We start from the raw sequence: 21,880 nt of genomic DNA, 5'->3' as shown, positions 1-21,880 counted from the left end.
ATGGTCACACATGCCAAGTATATTATTATTGTATACTCAACTATACAGAGTATATGTATTACATGACCACATGCATGAACTATATGACATTATACGATTAACATCATAGACATATAATCCAGTACACCGGTCAATTGACTCCAGCAAAGACCTGTGTTGACTCCGGTGTTGACCAACACTTAAAAAGAAAATTCTAAATAAAAATAAAAATTATTATAGTAAATTATTTATGGATTTTCATGATTAAAAGATATTTTCTATTCAATATCCAAATTATTTTTTATATATCTCTAATATATTCATTCTTATAATTAATTACTTTTTATTTTTCAAGCTAAAGTAAATAGTTAAATAAAAATCATTTATAATTATTTTCAAGATAGAAAAATTCATTTATAATAATCTTCAAGATATAAAATCATTTATAATTATGTTCAAGATATAAAAACAATTTATAATTATTTTCAAGATATATATATATATATATATATATATATATATAAATATCTCATAATCAGATTATTTAATTACTACAAAATCAATAAAATTAAATTCAACTACTTTCATTAGAAAATAATATGCAAAAGATTGAATATATGACTATTTACTCTAAATTTTGCATGGTAATTGTTATAAAAAAATTTAGACACTCTTTTCTTTAAAATTTACATACTCAAAATAACATATAAACAACAAAAAATTAACAATATTTATTTTTAACATATGAACATTTTCATTTTTACTCTTTTTTACACAATTACAATATGTTAGATTAATTTTTAGAATTTTTTTTTAAGGTTTGAGTTCTCTATATTACATTTAGAATATATTTAGGAAATATATTAAAAATATCTTTAGATATTGAATTAACATATAAACAACAACAATAAAAATTCACAATATTTACTTTTAACATATGAACATTTTCATTTTTGATCCTCTTTTACACAATTACAATATGTTAAATTAATTTTTAGAAATTTTTTTAAGGTTTGGGTTCTCTATTTCACATTTAAGATATATTTAGGAAATATATAAAAAAATATTTAGATATTGAATAGAATATTTTTTAATTAATAAAAACCATAAATGATTTAATATAATAACTTCTTATTTTTATTTTTAATTTTAGAAAATTTTTTTTGGTCAACGCCGGAGTCAACACTGGTTTTCACCAGAATTAATCAATCAGTGTACCAGATTGTATGTCTATGGTGTTGAACACATGACGTCATATAGCTCATGCATGTGGCGATTGTGGCCATGTAATACATATATTTTGTGTAGTTAAATATACAATAGTATAGTTGGTATGTGTGACCATGTATTCACCTATACTTCATGTAGCTAGCCATCTTTTTTCCATATAAATATTTTTTTTTTGCTCTCTCTCCACTATTTTAAGAAAATTCAAAAGGATGGAGAGTTGCATTATTGATTTAGGGAGTCAATTGGGAAGAAAAAAAATGAGTAAATGAGCAGAGAGAAGCAAATATGTGGTTGTGAGATACGAAGACCTGAGACTTGTCCAAGTAAACGGAATCTTATTAATTTATACACACTCTCCCTACAAATTAAAAACCTGTTTGCTTTTGCAAAATATAATATATTATTTTTTTGAATGTAATGTTAAATTATAGTATTCAAAGGAAAACTTTTTTACAATCAGTGCGTCAGTTCTTTGACGGAATTAAAAGAATGTAGAAAACTCAAATTCTAGAGCCTAGCCATATGCCCTTATGATATTGAAGAAAGAACAAATTTTTCTTGAGCAGAACATAAACATGAGTTCTTCTTATAATAGTTTTTCTCTTTCGATTCTCTTCTTTTTGCTACTTTTTGTTATTCTAGATTCGGCTAATCTGACAGTTTCTTCATGTCAATCCGAGTGTGGAGGAATCGAGATCCCGTACCCTTTTGGAATCGGAAAGGGTTGTTATATGGAGAAGTGGTACGAAATTACATGTAATGCCTCCTCTACTTCAGGAAAGCTCGTCCCTTTTCTTTCCGTAATCAACAAGGAAGTTGTGAATATCTCTCTTCCGACTCGGTTTAGGTATGGGTCAATTCACATAAAAAACCCAATAACTTCAAAGGGATGCTCAAGCAACGGAGAAGTGCTAACTGGATCACTTTTGAATTTGACGGATACCCCTTTTTACGTTAGCAAGGGAAATACACTGATAGCGGTTGGTTGCGACAACAAGGCATCGTTGACAAATGTCGAGCCAAGCATAGTGGGATGCAAATCAAGCTGCGGCAAAAATTACCATACGCATACCCCTACTAAAGATTATCTTGCAGCAGTCACATGTAATACCAAGTATGGCTACAATGACAGGTATTGTAATGAAAGCAGCACTATGGATGAAAAAAGTTGCAACGGTGNTTTCTTTCCGTAATCAACAAGGAAGTTGTGAATATCTCTCTTCCGACTCGGTTTAGGTATGGGTCAATTCACATAAAAAACCCAATAACTTCAAAGGGATGCTCAAGCAACGGAGAAGTGCTAACTGGATCACTTTTGAATTTGACGGATACCCCTTTTTACGTTAGCAAGGGAAATACACTGATAGCGGTTGGTTGCGACAACAAGGCATCGTTGACAAATGTCGAGCCAAGCATAGTGGGATGCAAATCAAGCTGCGGCAAAAATTACCATACGCATACCCCTACTAAAGATTATCTTGCAGCAGTCACATGTAATACCAAGTATGGCTACAATGACAGGTATTGTAATGAAAGCAGCACTATGGATGAAAAAAGTTGCAACGGTGTTAAATGCTGCAAGGCAAACATGCCTGATATGATTCAACAAACTGTTGGTGTCACCATCGAAAACACCACGGCAACGGGAGGATGCAAAATTGCCTTCTTGACAAACAAGGCACATTATTTGTCTAGTGAATCTGATCCGCAAATGCTTCATGCTAGAGGATACAGTACAGTTGAGCTAGGATGGTTTATCCATACGGCGAATCATTCTTTTACGAAGTCTCTGGGATGCTATGATGTAAAAGAGTACAAAAAAGAGTACGAAAGTAATAATGGGAGGGCTCCCGATACAAGTTGTCTATGCGACTACAATGCTTATCTAAGCTATGCAAGATGCTCATGCAGATTTGGTTTCCAAGGCAACCCATACCTTTTGGACGGATGCAAAGGTTAGTAGTAATTGTGGTTTTAATTGAAGTTTTCTATGATCATGGTCAAATTAACCTTATGAAATCATCATTAAATTACAATCCTTATATTTTGAAAACCAGATTTTAATGAATGCCAAGTACCATTATCTGATGGAACTTCAACTTTCTGTGGCCCACGCGCTTCTTGTGTCAATTTGCACGGAAGCTATGACTGTGTGTACACAAATCATCGGCCACTTGCTATAGGTAAGTTGAGGGAATTTTTTTTTATCCCAAAATTTGTGCGTGTCTCCATTTAACGCCCTTTTTGCCTTTTATAATGGTGATGACCAACATTTTCGTCAACAATGATGATGAACTTTTTATATATTACCATTTACCCAAGAAGTAAATAAACGAAAAAAAAAACGTTTTTGCTTTCTTTTTTGAGTTTCCAGGACTTGGGGCTAGTTTTGGCTCATTAATCTTAGTTGGTGGAATATACTTGTTATACAAGTTTATTAAAAAGCAAAGAGAGTTACACAAAAAGAAGAAGTTCTTCAAGCGTAATGGGGGTCTATTGTTGCAACAACAATTGACTTCCGCAGAAGGCACCGTCGAGACGACAAAAGTGTTCGGTTCGAAGGATTTGGAGAAAGCTACTGAAAACTTCAGTTCAGATAGAATACTTGGTCAGGGTGGTCAAGGTACTGTATACAAGGGAATGCTTGTCGATGGAAGGATTGTAGCAGTAAAAAAATCCAAAGTGGTGGATGAAGACAAGCTAGAAGAGTTCATCAATGAGGTTGTCATTCTTTCACAGATCAACCATAGGAACATCGTGAAACTCTTGGGATGTTGCCTTGAGACACATGTCCCACTTCTCGTCTACGAATTTGTTCCTAAGGGTAACCTTTTCGAACATCTTCATGACGAGTTTGATGATAACACGATGGCTACTTGGAAAGTGCGTCTCCGCATGGCTATAGATATCGCTAGTGCTCTCTCATACTTGCACTCGTATGCATCTTCTCCAGTTTATCACAGAGACGTCAAGTCCACAAACATAATGTTGGATGAAAAATATCGAGCCAAGGTATCTGATTTTGGAACTTCAAGATCGGTAACAGTGGATCATACCCACTTGACAACAGTAGTTTCGGGTACTGTGGGATATATGGATCCAGAGTACTTTCAGTCTAGCCAATTCACAGACAAAAGTGATGTCTACAGCTTTGGGGTTGTGCTAGCCGAGTTGATAACCGGAGAAAAGTCCATTTCTTTTTTGCGGTCTCAAGAAAACAGGACATTGGCAACTTATTTTATTCAAGCGGTGAAAGAAAACAAACTCTTCGACATCATTGATGCTCGAATAAGAGATGATTGCATGTTGAGTCAAGTGACTGCAGCGGCGAAAGTTGCGAGGAAGTGTCTCAATCTGAAAGGGAGGAAACGACCAAGCATGAGAGAAGTGTCAATGGAGCTTGATAATATTCGTATGTCTTCCGGAGATATGCAACCGCAAGAGCATATCAGCGAGAACGAGGAAGAGGAAGAAGAAAACAAAGGAGTTGTGGAAGATATCATAAGTGTAGAATCAAGGAACAATGTTGTAGTTACCGCTCCAGCTTCTCAATACAATGTTGTTACTGGGTCGTCTTCGTCGTGGTCAGATGTTGAACCATTGTTTCCTCTCCAAACACGGTAAAACTTCAACTTTGAATACTTGCTTGAGTGTACAATAAATATTTCTATTATGATCGTTAAGTGTGTCTGTGTGTAAAAACTATGTGTGTATTGTGTAATAACGAATGTTCGTATCCATTTCCCAACAGAAATAAAATAATTCAAATACATAATTTTATATTTTATATTTTTTTTTTGCAATAACTAGTTACATTGTTTGTTTGTTTGTTCTCTAGTGTATTTCATAGGGACAAAGTACATTAAAAAATCCGAATTGTACTGAGTGAGTCAGTTCCACCAAAACCAAACTTTTGTCCTCTTCATTTTATAAACTCCACAAACTAGCAAAATGCTTTATTGAATATTTGAAGAGTTTGTGAAACAAATTAGGACAATATGAGACGAAGAATCTCACCAGAGAACTTGAACGATTTCTCAGTCTCTTGCAAACAATGCCTCTTCTCGTCTCTTGTTCACCACTGCCCATTCAAATAACAAAATCCACATTAGCCCCATTACAATGAATCCTTCCTGTTATAGATAGTGTTATATATATGTTCAATACCTCTGCAACGCTGTTCAGTTTTTTCCTCACATCTTGTAACAACTGAGATAGTTGGCCATCCCATTTATAGAACTCAAGTTCTTTACCATCGAGTATCTTCTTAGATACCTGCAAATTAAAGTTTCAGAAACTAGTTACAACTTCCAAGTGAGTTTAGTGCAGAAAGTTTTTCTTCTTTTTTACCTTTGTACCAATCATTTGGCCACCGGCACTATGAGCAAAGTAAATGTTGTAAAAGTGACATATGAATGCTTCAGGATCCCTCTCTGCTAAAACTTTTAAATACTCAGAATATGTTCTACCAGGAGCCATTGCCTCTGGAATCTCATAACCTTGTTCCTTGAACCACTCCAAATCCTTCCCAAGTTTCTCAGCTCTTTCCAATCCCGTGTTCTTGAACACAACATCTACTCGTAAACAAAAACAGAGAATTTAACAAAATGTTACACATGAAAAACATTATAAAGACAAGACCTACCTTTTCCAAACCACTTCAAACTCTTTAAATGAAACGACATGATACTACTCAAAATTCATAAGAAATGAGAAAGAAACTCACAAGTTGGGAAATCGGATTCGTCAATGATCCCTTCAAGAGTGTCGTAAACCAATTTACTATCCACAAGAAACTGTAAGTATCCTTCCACAGTCGGCTCCCATTTAGTCACAGGACCTTCCTCTGGAGATTTAGATTCTTTTTCTCCTTCCTTTGCCTGATCTCTAGTGTGCAATCTCATCGCCACGAGTCTCATCTCGCCCACGAAACCAATTGATTCTTCTGGATACTTCTCTCTTCTTACCATCTCCTTTACAGCAGCCGCGGCAGACACCACGGAAGCTGGACCTCCGTTTGCTTTTACAGCAAGATAGCCACGTGGAGCGGTTAGGTTTCGGGGATAACTAATCCTCACGGTCGGTCTCAGACCGAGATAGCTCTCGCTATAGAGTCTTGTGCTTGATGGAAAGTGGCATGAGGAGGAGTTAAGTGTTGTTGTAGCCATGATTCTGCAACATACACACACAGAGTTAAGGATTTATTCAAGCTATAAGATATATAGAACCGAAATTAGGGTTTTTAGGAGAAACATGAAGGAAGAAGTGTAAGCAACAAGGCTAACGAGAAAAATACAAAACACGGTTTATGTCTTTTTGACAATTGACGGATTCAAACACCTAAATGTTATTTTTCAAATCAAATCGGTGAAAATAAACAAAGATCAGAACCATACCTCTGGAACTCTGAAGATTGAATGGAGAACAATGGAAGATGAAAGGGTTCAGGGGTTTGGGATTTTTCTTTAACATTCCTTTGTAACAATTACCAATATCATAAATTGGTATATTTCCTTTTCTGTTTGTTTACTTTTTTTTTTTTTTTTTTAGTTTCGGTTTTATTTGTTTCCTAAAACAGTCTGATATTTTTTTGTAATCGAAAATTTAGATTTTTTTCCGTTTCTTTTGTTGAATAAAAGTGTCATAATACGTTACGTCTTCTTGAAGAAGTGACTCGTAATTAAGGAATGTTTTTCTCACTTCGTGGCAGAAAGAGAGTAAAAAAAATAAACTCATGGACTAACAAAAGTGAAACCCATTGAGATTACTTTCTTTAGTTGTGCGAGTGTGATTGACCTTTTCGGTTAAAGCATGACAATTAAGTATCTGCTTGCTCTGGCTAGGAGTTTGTTTATCATAAGCAAACAACACAAACTGTATTCACAAAAGAGTAAATTAAATATAATTTACATCACACAGTTTTTTCTATGAACATCAGAAAAACATCATGTTCCAAGTAAAAATTCTACATCAATGTGTTTTCTCTTTTTATTCTATATGTCACTATCTTTTCTTTATCTTTGTTAGTCTCTCTTTCTACTGTAGGAAGACACATGAGTCCTAAGACACTAGAATGTTGTGGCGTTCACACACTTTACCTCCATTTTCACCCCACCACTTCTCCGCTTGTTCTTCGGTAAACTGTTTCCGGCTGCAATAAAAGCAAAGTTTTTAGCGAGCTTGAACGAGATATAACATAATATGTCATGTTGTTTTGCTTAGCAATCATATACCTGAACCTGACACGCTTGAGTTCATTACCACCACCAGGTAAAGACAACAATGTTAAATACACTCCTGGTTCGTCTTGCACAACTCTCTCTGGCTTCTCACTGTGTTTCCTATGCCCGTTAGCTAAGCTCCTACTTGTTAGGTTATTTTGACTATCATGAGAAACCATGCTTCTTATATGTGTTTGGCTACTAGTCTGAGTTAATGTCCCTGATGTCTCTTTGTCTGTGTGCTTTGAGTTGGTGTTAATACCATCCTGTTGAGATTGTTTTTCAGCCATTTCCTTCATCTGCAAAGACCATAGTAAAGTTATGGGTGATCGATATATGAAACAGATGAATGTAGTTGAGTTTGAGTCTGGAAAATGTCAAACCTGAGTGGTCAGAGATCTAATAACCTCCTTTGCAGATCTGTTTTCCTCTGCTTCATCTGCTGCCATTGCAGTAACCACTTTCAACTGCTTTCTAGTTTTTTCGAGTTCCTCTTCAAGTTGGTGGGTTTTGAAATTAAGTTGTTCTACCTACAATGTTCAGTGAATAGAAACAGTCTTTTAGGTCTAGAAGCATTTGCTTTTGATGTAATCTACAGCTGAAATTAGATATGGTTAGAAACCACTACCTGTTCCTTTAGACCTGCCATTTCTTGACTAAAACTTTCTTTTATTTGTTTAGATTCCTCAGCTGCAACTTCATAAGATCGACGTGGACTAGTTGACTTTACTGAAACAGGAGACGCTGTGCGAGAGCTCACTCCTGAACCAGGAATTTTAACCTTGGGAATTTTCGGCAACGCTGTTGATCCTTTGGATAATGGTGAACTAAGAGGCTGTAAACTGCCATTCATGAAAGGGAAGACATTACGGTTATTTGCTTCAGATTTTAAGTCTCTTCTGTGGTGCCTTCTTTCACCGTAATGCAATAAAGAATCAGCAGACGATATTCTGGAGTGCACTGAGAGGAATCTTTGAGTTAAGCTGTCTCTTTCAGGAACATCTGTTGATTTCCGCATGTTCAAAAAGTTTCTGGCCTGTGAAGTTGGCGTAGAAGGAGATGATTCTCTAGACTTTTTCAGCTTGGTAAAACATCCGTAACACACTCTGTATGGTTTGTTCATATCAGGTGCCAGAGCAGCTCTCAGAGACTTCCTACTGCTGCATACTTTACAAAATACCAGACCACAGTTGTAACAGTTGTGGCGTTTTCTTCTAAAGGTGAAGGGATTGCGGCAACCAGCACATAGAGAATGTTCAGAGCCAGGTACCCATTTGTGAACACAAATCACAGCAGTAAAGTTTGATCCACATGTTATAGCCTTCACTTGCTTTTCTTTCAGAAATCCCACAACCGCTGGTTCCATTTTGTTCTCAACGTTTCCTTGGCCTAACTGGCCATTTAATCCCTTTCCCCATGTGTAAATTTCTGATTTACATGTCAAGACTGCAACATGATAAGAACCACACGCAATCTCCTCCACAGAAGCCTCTACTATGTCTCCTTCAACACGTGCAGGAAAGTTTCCCTTGGCCGTAGGGTTTCCCAGCTGGCCATAAACCGTGCTACCCATTGTATACACATGTCCTGTGGATGTAAGACAAACCGTGAGACTATGTCCGCAGGCAACTTGGTAGATATTTTCATTCGTCAACGAGACTACACACTCGGGAATTAGTTTTGAATCATAATCACCATGACCAAGCTGGCCTTTTTCGCCGTCCCCCCATGTGAAGACTTGCCCGCATGAAGAGCCAACTTCTGCATCAGATGCTTCATTAGTCACTTCTACCACTGCAGCTGTATGCCAAACGCCACAAGCAACCTTCACTACCATTAGTCCACTTAAGCTTTCAACTTCACGCGGCACACTTGTGCTTCTCCGGTCTCCATGACCTAGAGCACCAAAAGATCCATCTCCAAACGTGAACAATTGGCCTGATGATGCAACTACTGCTGTATGCCAAGGACCGCAAGCGACATACGATACATGAGTTCCTTGTAAGACACCAGTCACTCTCTTGGGAATCCAGCAGCTGGATTCATTCCCGTGCCCAAGCAAATCGACATTATGAGTGCCATCACCCCAACTGTAAAGATCACCGGATTGAGTAACAGCGCATGTATGGAAATCCCCACAGGCTACAGATTTGAAACCAATTCCTCTGACACTATTAACAAACTTTGGTTGGTGGGCATCTTTTTCTATGCCGTGCCCTAGCTTTCCTCCTGCTCCCTCGCCCCAGCTGAAGATCTCTCCTTGTTTGGTAACTAAAACCGCATGACACCTACCACATGCAATGTTTTGGGCATCAAGAATTGTTGACTCTAATGCTTTCGGTAAAAGGGCATCCTCTGTCGTGGAGTTCAGTGACTTTCCAGTACCGCTCAGTACACCATCATATATAGCTTCACCCCAGACAAAAACATCACCTAAGGCATCAAAGTCTTCGTGAAATGAACCATGGCTAGAGGTGCTCAAAACGCTAGATAGACTGATCCGAACTGGGTCACTGGTCGAGAACCGTGAATTTGAATTTTCAACAATTGAAGGAGCTGGAGAAAATGGAGAGAAGGTGTTGGCATTGGCTTCTGTCTGATTGTTACTGGCGGGTGCAGTTATTGAGACAATGTCAGCAAACACTTTTCCCAACCGATTAGGTGCAGAAGTCTCAGTAGAGGGTTGAATAACTTGATCCTGTAGTAATTAAGATGATGCAAAGTATAAGGTGTATGTTCAAATTCCTAAAAACATGAAACGTGGTGTTACTCACAAGAATTGTTACAAAGGGAGACACTCTTCGAGCATGAGGGGTTGGACATTCAGCGGAAGTGATCTCAGGTTTAATAGTGTTTTTCCATTTAGAGACTTTTACACGAGTAATCAATGCCTTCAAACCAACAACCCAAACTTCTGCTTCATCTTTGTCTTTACATATCTGCCCAAAAAATCGTCAACAAAGTCAAGATGAATCNACTAAAACCGCATGACACCTACCACATGCAATGTTTTGGGCATCAAGAATTGTTGACTCTAATGCTTTCGGTAAAAGGGCATCCTCTGTCGTGGAGTTCAGTGACTTTCCAGTACCGCTCAGTACACCATCATATATAGCTTCACCCCAGACAAAAACATCACCTAAGGCATCAAAGTCTTCGTGAAATGAACCATGGCTAGAGGTGCTCAAAACGCTAGATAGACTGATCCGAACTGGGTCACTGGTCGAGAACCGTGAATTTGAATTTTCAACAATTGAAGGAGCTGGAGAAAATGGAGAGAAGGTGTTGGCATTGGCTTCTGTCTGATTGTTACTGGCGGGTGCAGTTATTGAGACAATGTCAGCAAACACTTTTCCCAACCGATTAGGTGCAGAAGTCTCAGTAGAGGGTTGAATAACTTGATCCTGTAGTAATTAAGATGATGCAAAGTATAAGGTGTATGTTCAAATTCCTAAAAACATGAAACGTGGTGTTACTCACAAGAATTGTTACAAAGGGAGACACTCTTCGAGCATGAGGGGTTGGACATTCAGCGGAAGTGATCTCAGGTTTAATAGTGTTTTTCCATTTAGAGACTTTTACACGAGTAATCAATGCCTTCAAACCAACAACCCAAACTTCTGCTTCATCTTTGTCTTTACATATCTGCCCAAAAAATCGTCAACAAAGTCAAGATGAATCATGAACTCTCTAAATGCTTTTCTACAATTGGCAAATGGCACGAAAACTCACCAAATCCAAGGACCTGTCGGGACATATAAGCGAAAATGACTGATACTCTTTCTCAGGACGTGGATATCTCTTAAATGTAGCCTGAAACAAACTTTAGCCATTGAGTCTAAGATGAAAGTAAGAACAAGTGGAGGTAAGAAGAATGATAATATAAAAAGACGCCAATAGAACATAACACCAACTTACAAAGTAACAATAGTCGAAATGGGGATATAAAAATATTTCAGACTCTAACTTATAATTAAGAAACTGTACTTGTTTTGTGAACGAAACACGCATATTGCAGAGAAAAACTCACCGTGCGTTGTCCAGGAACAATTCTCTGGACTTGATTCAGCTTAATCTGCTTCTCTTCTTTCCCAGAGTACCATACTAATGCAGACTCATCCTATATATTCACATATAATATATATGAGCAAAACAAGAAGGAACACAGAGAGTTCTAATTCTAATCATGGCGTCAAATGAAAATCTTACACTTGTGAGCTGGAATGGACAAAACTTAGGCTTCCCTCTACGTCCATATTTCAGCAAGTACGACCCTTTCTTAAGAGACGTAATGGCCTGGAAAAAATCATTACACAATGTTATAAAATACACTGCTTCAAACCATACTAACTATCAAGAAATGACATAAAGACACAGCTGATGATAAAGAGTAAAGGTACCTGTTCGACGTCTCTTTCAGAGAGACTAATTCTCAAGGAATCAGCCATTGATGAAGCTGCTGCAAAGAGCTAATCCCCTTTTGAATTGGAATCATAATTCTCAACCAAACCGTTTAACATTACTCGAATCTCGTTCCAATCATTCCTAAATCCTATCTAACCCATTCTTACTAGTTAGAATCCCTTCAAAATTGAAATAATTTTCAAAATCCCCAAACCCTCAAGTCCAAAATGTACATTAAACCAAAAAAACAACAAATCCACTCTGGAAAAATCCTCAGGAATTAGAACCCTAGCTTTCTCAATCGCCTGTTCACCAAAATTTTCAAATCCTGTTCTTGATATATCGAAAGCCAAAATGCCACAGGGCTGGCACGCCTCAGGTTTCGATCCTAATAATCTGAAAGCCTCGATAAGTATCAAATGCGAAAACGAAAACCAGCCTCGCCGAACGTAGAAGCCTGTACCGTCGTCGATCGCCGGCGATGAGGATGGAGGAGCAAAAAATTTTGAGAGGCTTGTCGTGATTTGAGAGAACCCACCTATACGCCTATGCTTCGCTCCCGTATTCAAAACCTTTCTTTCTTTTTTATATTTTTTAATTATTCTTTCTTTTAATTTCATCATTTCCATAACTAACTATATGCACATCGTTAATAATTAATCTAGGCCCGGCCCATAAGCCCAACTCGTTACAAGATAATAATTGAATATTTCTAATTATTTGTTTTTCTCATCAAAGTACTACAGAACAGCGACAAAAGCGGACAGAAATGGTCCCTACGAATTTTGACTTAAAAGTTTTGCTTACACACACAAAACAGTAAATGTTTTTTTTTTTTCCCCCCCACAAAAATAAACAAACTAAAAGATGTTAACTGTTAACATTGAATTCCATATTAATCTTGAGTGAAATAAACTGAAACTTTAGCAAAATCATGTTTACTAGATAGAGCTTATACATAAATCCTGGCAAATTATTTTTTTAAAAACCATAGAGACAGACAGACAATATATATTATAGTCACATAGCGAGAGCTTATAAACTGAAAGTAGCTTAACCGGTTTAAGAACAGACCGAGACCAATGTAACATGGTGGTAACTTTAGTACCTATAGTCATCATCAAAGATCATGTAATTATTGCTTCCTCTAGTACTCCTCCCTCTTTCATAACTATCCTTCTGCATCCCACAAAACACACACAACATTACATTAGCTAATATACCATTATGTAGTATGTAACATTTTAAGGTAAATGAGCAATGTGAGAATTTTACTTACCCTAACGATCATTCGCTCAAACGCCTCGGTACCGTGTTGTTCCATGTATTTCTCAGCAGCAGTGAGGATGTCGTCATCGTCCCGTTTGGGGAAGAAATTGAATTTCTTGTGAGGAACATACCATATCTTTGTGGTGGCTCTTTGAGGATCTCTGTAGAATGGTCTTACGAAATGTTTGTAAACATGTTGTGCTCCGTTGAACTGTGGTAACACTAACCAACATATCCCAAACAGCTTCATGTATGGCCATATCGGAAACCTTATATGATTAACAAAAACAAAAACTAATAAGTATTATTATCTAATTATGTAAGGAAAAAGTATTGAAGTGTTAATGAATCACACACTAACCATTCGAGAGGTTTGGAGAAAGTGAGTTCAAAGAGAGAGAGGAGTGCGTAGAGAACCCAGTAAGTGAGCCATTGCTCATCTTCTGGTAATGATCTTGTCTCTATTGCTTTCACTGATGCATATCTGTTTTGCACAACATAAAAAATTCAATTATTACAAAAGTGAAATGCCTCGTGTCTTGGATTCTAAGTGGGTTTGTGTGGGTATACGTGCATCTGAAATACTTTTTTTTATTCCATATAGTGACAGAGGATCAAAGTTTTAAAAGATTTTGTTTTTATATTTCTTTAACCCCAAAATTTTCAAATGTTCATCTAATAAATCTGAACGCAAGATTGGCCTAGAAAGTGAGTTTTTGGCAACAATTAAATTAGCCATATCAAACAGATTTAACACAAATCATATGAGAGACAGAGAGAGAGAGAGAGAGAGAGAGGGAGGTTTCACTTACAGAGGGGAGACAAGAGTAACCAATGGGCTGCAAAAGCAAGAACACAGACACAGTAAGTATCCACAAAACTTCATAAATTAGTACTAATCTAAAGAGGGTTTCATTTTTCAAAACCTATCTAGTAGAAAATGTAGCTAAACTTAGTAGAAATAAAACGAAGGAACCAATATAGGATCTAGTAAACACCAAAAACACAGATCAAGATAGGATCTGTAAAGAGAAATAAAGAACAAGGAGAGAGAGATTTACAGAGCAAGGACATCAAAGTTCTTGATGAGAACTTGAAGAACATTATCATCTCCAGAATTTGAAGGCATTATTACTCTCCAGTTGAACTCTTCCAACTTCTAAAGCTTTCCCCTTTTTTTATTTTCTTCTCTCTTTCTCTCACTCACTGTAGAAGTAGAAACAACAAAAGTGGAGGCCAGGTTTCACTTACAGAGACCCTTTCTTGGACTTTTATGACCAAGTGCACTCCCTTCGTTTTTTTTTTAATCTATTTTTTTTTTTACTTTTCAAAATTTTGGGGTAAAAAAGAGGCACCGAAATTTTACACTTTATTATGGACAATTTTATTTCCTTTTCAACCACACCTGTTGGAAATTTGAAATATTACTTGTGATTTTTTCCTTATATCAATTTATATGTTTCTACAAAAAAAAAGTAAAAAACTATTAAAATTTTGAATGTTACTACAATTTGTTAAAAATAGTAACTTAATCTTGATCGTTGGTCCAATCTCCCAAGTCTGGTCTCTAGACCTTGGTTTTTGCCTTGGAAAAGACCATGTTGACGTTCTCAGCTTAATCCAACATGGGCTTACGAAAAATCTAATAAATGGATGGGCCTTACAGGAGCCCATGTTTTCTATCTACCTCATATCAATTAATGGAGCTGGAGGAGTTATTCCAACTGGGGCTGAGCATATAAAGGATTCGTCTAGTTTTTTTTTTCTTTTTTTCTTTTAATATATCAATCATGAAAAAGGTTGAAAACCATATAAAGACTATTTTCGTATTCGAAATTTATGTCTTAAGTATTGATAATGACTAAGTTAGACCCGCGCGATGCCGCGGGATATTATTTTATATATTTTGAAATACATTTGATATTCATAAGTATGATTTTTAATTTTCTGAAATTATATTAATCATGAAAATTATGGTTTACACAATGCTAAGATATTGAAATGAACCGAAGAAAACCTACAATGGTTTGTAACTCCATAGTATTTGTTATTACCATTATTTACTCATATAATTGGCTTAACTCTACTATATGCTATGTATTTGTTATTACCATCTTCCTTATATCAATTTATATGTTTCTATAAAAAAAACTATTATAATTTTGAATGTTAGTACTACATTTTTTTAAAAATAGTAACTTCAATCTTGATCGATGGTCCAATCTCCCAAGTCTGGTCTCTAATTAGTAATTACTCTCTAGAATCTAGACCTTGGTTGTGCCTTAGAAAAGACCATATTCCATATATATGTACTTGACGTTCTTGTCAGCTTAATCCAACATGGGCTTACAAAAAAATCTAATAAATGGATGGGCCTTACAGGAGCCCATGTTTTCTATCTACCTTATATCAGTTAATGGAGCTGGAGGATTCCAACTGGGGCTGAGCATATAAAGGATTCGTCTAGTTTTTTTTTCTTTTTCTTTAATATATCAAGGGAATTTGCACTCACTAACCAACAAAAAAACTATAATTAGCCCACTAACTACTCTAACCATTTATAACTAATATACTCTATATAAACTATAATATATACTATATTACCCTTGTCCTTACTATTTCCTTCCACCCTCTTCCACTACCATCCCCACCCCCTACCACCACCTTCCCCACCCCCTAAAACCACCATCTCTACCTCCTANTTACTCTCCAGTTGAACTCTTCCAACTTCTAAAGCTTTCCCCTTTTTTTATTTTCTTCTCTCTTTCTCTCACTCACTGTAGAAGTAGAAACAACAAAAGTGGAGGCCAGGTTTCACTTACAGAGACCCTTTCTTGGACTTTTATGACCAAGTGCACTCCCTTCGTTTTTTTTTTAATCTATTTTTTTTTTTACTTTTCAAAATTTTGGGGTAAAAAAGAGGCACCGAAATTTTACACTTTATTATGGACAATTTTATTTCCTTTTCAACCACACCTGTTGGAAATTTGAAATATTACTTGTGATTTTTTCCTTATATCAATTTATATGTTTCTACAAAAAAAAAGTAAAAAACTATTAAAATTTTGAATGTTACTACAATTTGTTAAAAATAGTAACTTAATCTTGATCGTTGGTCCAATCTCCCAAGTCTGGTCTCTAGACCTTGGTTTTTGCCTTGGAAAAGACCATGTTGACGTTCTCAGCTTAATCCAACATGGGCTTACGAAAAATCTAATAAATGGATGGGCCTTACAGGAGCCCATGTTTTCTATCTACCTCATATCAATTAATGGAGCTGGAGGAGTTATTCCAACTGGGGCTGAGCATATAAAGGATTCGTCTAGTTTTTTTTTTCTTTTTTTCTTTTAATATATCAATCATGAAAAAGGTTGAAAACCATATAAAGACTATTTTCGTATTCGAAATTTATGTCTTAAGTATTGATAATGACTAAGTTAGACCCGCGCGATGCCGCGGGATATTATTTTATATATTTTGAAATACATTTGATATTCATAAGTATGATTTTTAATTTTCTGAAATTATATTAATCATGAAAATTATGGTTTACACAATGCTAAGATATTGAAATGAACCGAAGAAAACCTACAATGGTTTGTAACTCCATAGTATTTGTTATTACCATTATTTACTCATATAATTGGCTTAACTCTACTATATGCTATGTATTTGTTATTACCATCTTCCTTATATCAATTTATATGTTTCTATAAAAAAAACTATTATAATTTTGAATGTTAGTACTACATTTTTTTAAAAATAGTAACTTCAATCTTGATCGATGGTCCAATCTCCCAAGTCTGGTCTCTAATTAGTAATTACTCTCTAGAATCTAGACCTTGGTTGTGCCTTAGAAAAGACCATATTCCATATATATGTACTTGACGTTCTTGTCAGCTTAATCCAACATGGGCTTACAAAAAAATCTAATAAATGGATGGGCCTTACAGGAGCCCATGTTTTCTATCTACCTTATATCAGTTAATGGAGCTGGAGGATTCCAACTGGGGCTGAGCATATAAAGGATTCGTCTAGTTTTTTTTTCTTTTTCTTTAATATATCAAGGGAATTTGCACTCACTAACCAACAAAAAAACTATAATTAGCCCACTAACTACTCTAACCATTTATAACTAATATACTCTATATAAACTATAATATATACTATATTACCCTTGCCCTTACTATTTCCTTCCACCCTCTTCCACCACCATCCCCACCCCCTACCACCACCTTCCCCACCCCCTAAAACCACCATCTCTACCTCCTACCACCACCTCTTTACCACCATCACCACTAGGGTTCCCAATGTGCTTCAAGGGTTTAAATTTCCTCCAGCCAAACCTCCGGCCACCGCCGTCGGCCAACAATCCCGGCGAACTTTTCCGACACCAAATCCGGCGAACAATTCCGGCGAACTTTTCCGGCTACTCCGGCAAGCCACCACCGAAGTACCACCTCCGGCCAACCACCGCCGGCCAACCACCACCAGCCAGTCACCTCCGGCCAGCCACCTCCGGCCAGCTACCGCCGACCAGCTACTTCTGGCCAGCTACCTCCGGTCAGCTATCTCCGGCCAGCCACCACCGGCCAACCACCGCCGGACAACTATCTCCGGCCAGCCATCACTGTCCTCCACCACCATTGATAATTTTGCACTGCTCTCATCCTAATCTTCTAATTTTTTAATATATACTGTTATTTACTACTATAGTTTTTTTGTTTTGGTTACTGACCTAATTCACCCATATATCACTCATGAAAAAGGTTGAAACCATATAAAGACTTTTTTTTTTGGTATTCGAAATTTATGTCTCAAGTATTGATAATGATATATATGGTATTTTATGCCTTTACAGTAGTCTTTTTATCATTATTTCTTCTAAAAATATATAAAATGATTATCGTGAATTAGATGACGAATGATTGTATTAGCGTAGTCTGATTAAACATAATAGAGAAGCAAGTGATGGAATGATGATCATCTAATCTTTTCCAGATCAAGAACAACGAATACACTCTTCTATAAGGGGTATATATACCTACGTAGATCCATACATCTATATTTTAAGCATACTTTATAGACATTTTAATTCCTTTTGGACCTATTGGGTAATGCCAGATTACTACTACTTCTACTTGTGCCCTTTCCTATTCTTTTTAGTATAAAATAAAACGCCGACATAAAAACAATGATCGGTCATGAGACTCATGACTCTCGTATCTTATATGTTTATCATCTATAAAAGTAATACGTAAACAATAATATACAAATATCAAAGAAGATTCATGAGATCATCTGTGTGTCTGTGTCTATATATTTTTTCCTATCACCGTGAAATCTAATGTACTTTTAGCTTATTGGTCATATTATTGAGATTAAAAAAAAATCGCATATTCTTGTAAAAATGCTTGATAATTTCCTTTATTTAACAGTTTAATTCATTGACATAACATATGGATGAGATTATATAACCGACAGGCCTATGATGTCAAGGAATGGTTCACACCGATCTACAGAAACTTCAAGTATTATTTTCAATATATATACATATTGGTTTTATATAGAACAATAATTTGTTTCTATTAGCAGAATATTAATTAATTATATATATAATGAGCTGTGTGTAATATTTAAAAATTGTTAACGCCTCAATTCCCATGCTCGTTGATATCTCTGATTTATATACAGCTTAGGTCTATTACACATTCGTTTCTCTATATATGCATGTATACCTATGCATGGGAAGACCGTATGTACATAAATAGTAAACATAAAACTAATAATGTAGACCGACACAAGATGCAGCGATATGGTTATTACGCATGTTACATGTGCTCATGTATTTTTCCGTATGATGAAAATTTCCTGGCTAATTTTACATCTTCAATCGATGTATCCCATGTCCCCATTATAGATTACATATAATCGATGTTCCATCCATCCAATTAAAGATAAAGCTGGAATTTTCTAACCATCATGAGTTTTTTTAACATGCTTATTACATATGCATGCATAGAAACATAAATCTACATTCAATAAAATTTCGTTCTAGACACATTGTTTTCACTTTACAGTATAAATATATTTCTTCAAATTTTTAGCATAGACTGAAATATTCTTGGTGAAATTTTTGGCTCTCCGAAATTCGCAAAACTCTGACATATAAACACAATTCTATGAATGCATATATATACATTTCCATATAACAAGAATTAAAGTTGATAATAAGTGTCACTGATCCAGAGATTATAAATCGTGCGTCTTCAAATGTAGCACGTACGAGACCTAATTAGTTCCGAGTTCCGACCATATATGGATCTATACATAATTTTTTTTATAGTTCTACTTCTTGTGTCTTACGTTTCATTGCTGATAGGAAATAGAACTATACAGACCAAGCATTCTCGCAAAATAAATGCCATAAAAATTATGCAACGGCTATAAATTGAATATATTAAACGTATCCCAAACGATGCGGATAGAAAGACCTACTGGCATTAATATGGTATCATATCTACAAGTTAATGCATATCCACTCGTCATCAACACACTCGTAATAACCAAACCAATCACATTTTAATGCTTATTAACTTGAACAATATGATTTTATTACTAATTATAAACATGTCAACAAAATATTATTATAGTTAATTACCATCAAACATTGATAGACCAGCCAATATTGATCAGACCAAAAGATGTGATTCATAACGAGAAAATAATAAATCAAAGGAGATAGAACCAACGTAATATGTACCTCTCCGAGACAATGTAGTCGAAGGAATTAAACCATGAACGAAGAGATTAATTGATAATTTATAATATCTTATAGACTATCCGTACTGAAATATACAATAATATAATACACAATATAGAAAACTTGTTCAAAAACCCTAATCAAGTAGTGTGTCTCATTAGAAAACTCTCACACTCAAAGGGAGAAAAACATTTGACAAGACAAATGTACTACTTAATGAGGCCAAAACCTCTAGAAAAAAACAAAGAAAAGAGATTAATAGCAAAATCCACATACGTACGTACTAAGATATATCGATAATCACGTTCATACTTACTCAATACATTAATCAGAAGAATAAAGATAAAAATCTGATCAGAGCTCTTAGAATTTAGAAAGAAAAAAATATATGAAATAGTGAAAAAAAAAAAAAGCAATGCGAAAAAAAACACGCTTGTTAAGAACAAACAAACAAAACGAAAGGACCAAGAAAAATAAATCTCACAGAATATATATGTTTGTGTGTGTTTGCCTAGGAATGATGACTGGTGCTTCCATCTTCTTGATGGTTGTGATGATGCTCTCCGTCGCGGTTTTGTTGGTTGTTGTTATGGTTCGCCGTTTCAGCCACCGGTCGGTAAGCAGCGTTCAACGCCGCTAAAACCCCATAATGGCTATTTTCTCCACCGCCGCCACCTCCTCCATAACCAGACGCCAAAGGCTGTCCGGAAAACAAAGCAATCGGAGCTGCAAAATTCATAAGATGGACACCACCGCCACCACCACCTCCACCTCCACCGCCGCCACCACCACCGTTGGGGTTATAAACATCTCCGGGGACAACACCGGAATGGTGAGGGTTGATATTAAAAGCCCATAGGTTCTGTGTGTTGTCACCACTACTCCAAAACGGCGCCGTGGCAGGACTCTGGCTCGTAGGTAAAGATCCGGCGGTTGATTGTACTAGATAGTTCCCCATTTGGTTGTGATCTAAAAGCTGTGAAGAAGAAGAAGACGAAGAATGTGACTCGTTCTTGGGACGAACCTGTTGCTGATGATGATGCTGAAGATGAGTCATGGACTGATGAGGAGAATGGAAGTAATAGCTACTAGGAGTTGTACGAAGATGAGCAGCAGAGAGAGAGGATCTTGAGCTACGAAGTGAGATATTTAAAGAAGTGAAGTTAGCCGGAATGGTTCCAGTCCCTGTAGCGGCTATAACCGCCGGCTCAGCTTGTTGGAGTAGCCACTCGATGGTTTCACCGTCGGACTTATGGCCAAGCTCACGTGTTAGCTGAAAGACACGAGCAGCGCACATGGCAGGCATACGGATCCGACGGCCTCGGCCTTCGACTTTGGTGTGTCGGTCCTTGGTAGAGGTTCGCTTAGGAGGAGGCTTCTTAGGNGAGAGAGAGAGAGAGAGAGAGAGAGAGAGAGAGAGAGAGAGAGAGAGAGAGATTAAAGCAATGAATATGAAAGCATGGACTTTTATTTTAATTTTTTTCTTGCTGCTTTATATCTTTTGTTTTTATTTATGGAATTTTATTTACATTATAAACTATTCCCTTTGAGAATTTCTCGTCATTTTTGGAAATAAAAGAGATGGGGCTACGTGGTTCTCCAATCTGTACAAAATATTCAAATATAAGATGTGTTTTTTCTTTTATTTTTGGGGGTGTGTGGTGTGTTACGTAAACGTACAGTGATCAAAATGAGTGAGGAAATAAACGGTGTTTCGTATTTATTGTGTTTGATTAGTAATAATACAACCCTACTCGATCTCGATACGAACACTCTTTTTCATTCTTTCCAATAATTTAAAAACTGACGTCAGTGTGTTTTCGTCGTAACTTTTAACTTCAAGCGATCGGGGAAATTAATTGCGCACATTTAGCGAAAATTTCAGCGATTCAGACAGAACTCAGAAGTTTTACATACGATATTTTGTACATATGTGACAACAGAATAATAAATAGATAGAATTATTATTGACAGTGATTAATCCTTTGGCTCTATGGTAGTTCACGAGATCCAC

The 21,880-nt window shown here is 36.2% G+C and overlaps 5 protein-coding genes across 7 annotated transcripts; 1 reads left to right on the top strand and 4 right to left on the bottom strand.

Annotated features, from left to right (window-relative positions):
• LOC104788047 (wall-associated receptor kinase-like 9) lies at window positions 1,657–4,998 on the top strand. Of its 2 annotated transcripts, none has more exons than XM_019246101.1 (4): window positions 1,657–2,062; window positions 2,446–3,164; window positions 3,267–3,392; window positions 3,584–4,998. In XM_019246101.1, the coding sequence occupies exons 1-4, from the start codon at window positions 1,740–1,742 to the stop codon at window positions 4,831–4,833; spliced, it is 2,418 nt and encodes an 805-aa protein (XP_019101646.1). In that variant the 5' UTR covers window positions 1,657–1,739; the 3' UTR covers window positions 4,834–4,998. The 2 variants fall into 2 exon arrangements, with proteins under 2 accessions (XP_019101646.1, XP_010512027.1); XM_010513725.2 differs by having other exon boundaries at window positions 1,657–2,398; window positions 2,746–3,164.
• LOC104788043 (heme oxygenase 3, chloroplastic-like) lies at window positions 5,285–6,377 on the bottom strand. The gene is made up of 4 exons (XM_019246099.1): window positions 5,936–6,377; window positions 5,560–5,783; window positions 5,377–5,484; window positions 5,285–5,290 (listed from the first exon to the last, which is right to left on the bottom strand). The coding sequence occupies exons 1-4, from the start codon at window positions 6,375–6,377 to the stop codon at window positions 5,285–5,287; spliced, it is 780 nt and encodes a 259-aa protein (XP_019101644.1).
• On the bottom strand, window positions 7,063–12,654 carry LOC104788044. Its single transcript, XM_010513722.2, has 9 exons — window positions 11,831–12,654; window positions 11,640–11,726; window positions 11,461–11,550; window positions 11,163–11,243; window positions 10,911–11,075; window positions 8,059–10,128; window positions 7,814–7,960; window positions 7,443–7,729; window positions 7,063–7,360 (listed from the first exon to the last, which is right to left on the bottom strand). The coding sequence occupies exons 1-9, from the start codon at window positions 11,876–11,878 to the stop codon at window positions 7,270–7,272; spliced, it is 3,066 nt and encodes a 1,021-aa protein (XP_010512024.1). The 5' UTR covers window positions 11,879–12,654; the 3' UTR covers window positions 7,063–7,269.
• Window positions 12,757–15,924, bottom strand: LOC104788045 (HVA22-like protein c). Of its 2 annotated transcripts, XM_019246100.1 has the most exons (6): window positions 15,806–15,924; window positions 14,165–14,237; window positions 13,916–13,942; window positions 13,465–13,587; window positions 13,114–13,372; window positions 12,757–13,013 (listed from the first exon to the last, which is right to left on the bottom strand). In XM_019246100.1, exons 2-6 carry the CDS (start codon window positions 14,230–14,232, stop codon window positions 12,936–12,938), a joined length of 555 nt encoding a protein of 184 aa, XP_019101645.1. In that variant the 5' UTR covers window positions 14,233–14,237; window positions 15,806–15,924; the 3' UTR covers window positions 12,757–12,935. The 2 variants fall into 2 exon arrangements, with proteins under 2 accessions (XP_019101645.1, XP_010512025.1); XM_010513723.2 differs by lacking the exon at window positions 15,806–15,924 and having other exon boundaries at window positions 14,165–14,353.
• LOC104789738 (transcription factor TCP15-like) lies at window positions 19,894–21,649 on the bottom strand. The gene is made up of 2 exons (XM_010515387.1): window positions 21,638–21,649; window positions 19,894–21,244 (listed from the first exon to the last, which is right to left on the bottom strand). Exons 1-2 carry the CDS (start codon window positions 21,647–21,649, stop codon window positions 20,378–20,380), a joined length of 879 nt encoding a protein of 292 aa, XP_010513689.1. The 3' UTR covers window positions 19,894–20,377.

Source organism: Camelina sativa, chromosome 5 (genome assembly GCF_000633955.1).
Source record: "Camelina sativa cultivar DH55 chromosome 5, Cs, whole genome shotgun sequence".
NCBI classification, from domain to species: domain Eukaryota; kingdom Viridiplantae; phylum Streptophyta; class Magnoliopsida; order Brassicales; family Brassicaceae; genus Camelina; species Camelina sativa.
Note: the sequence above shows the minus strand (reverse complement) of the source record. Positions and strands in the feature narration are given on the sequence as shown.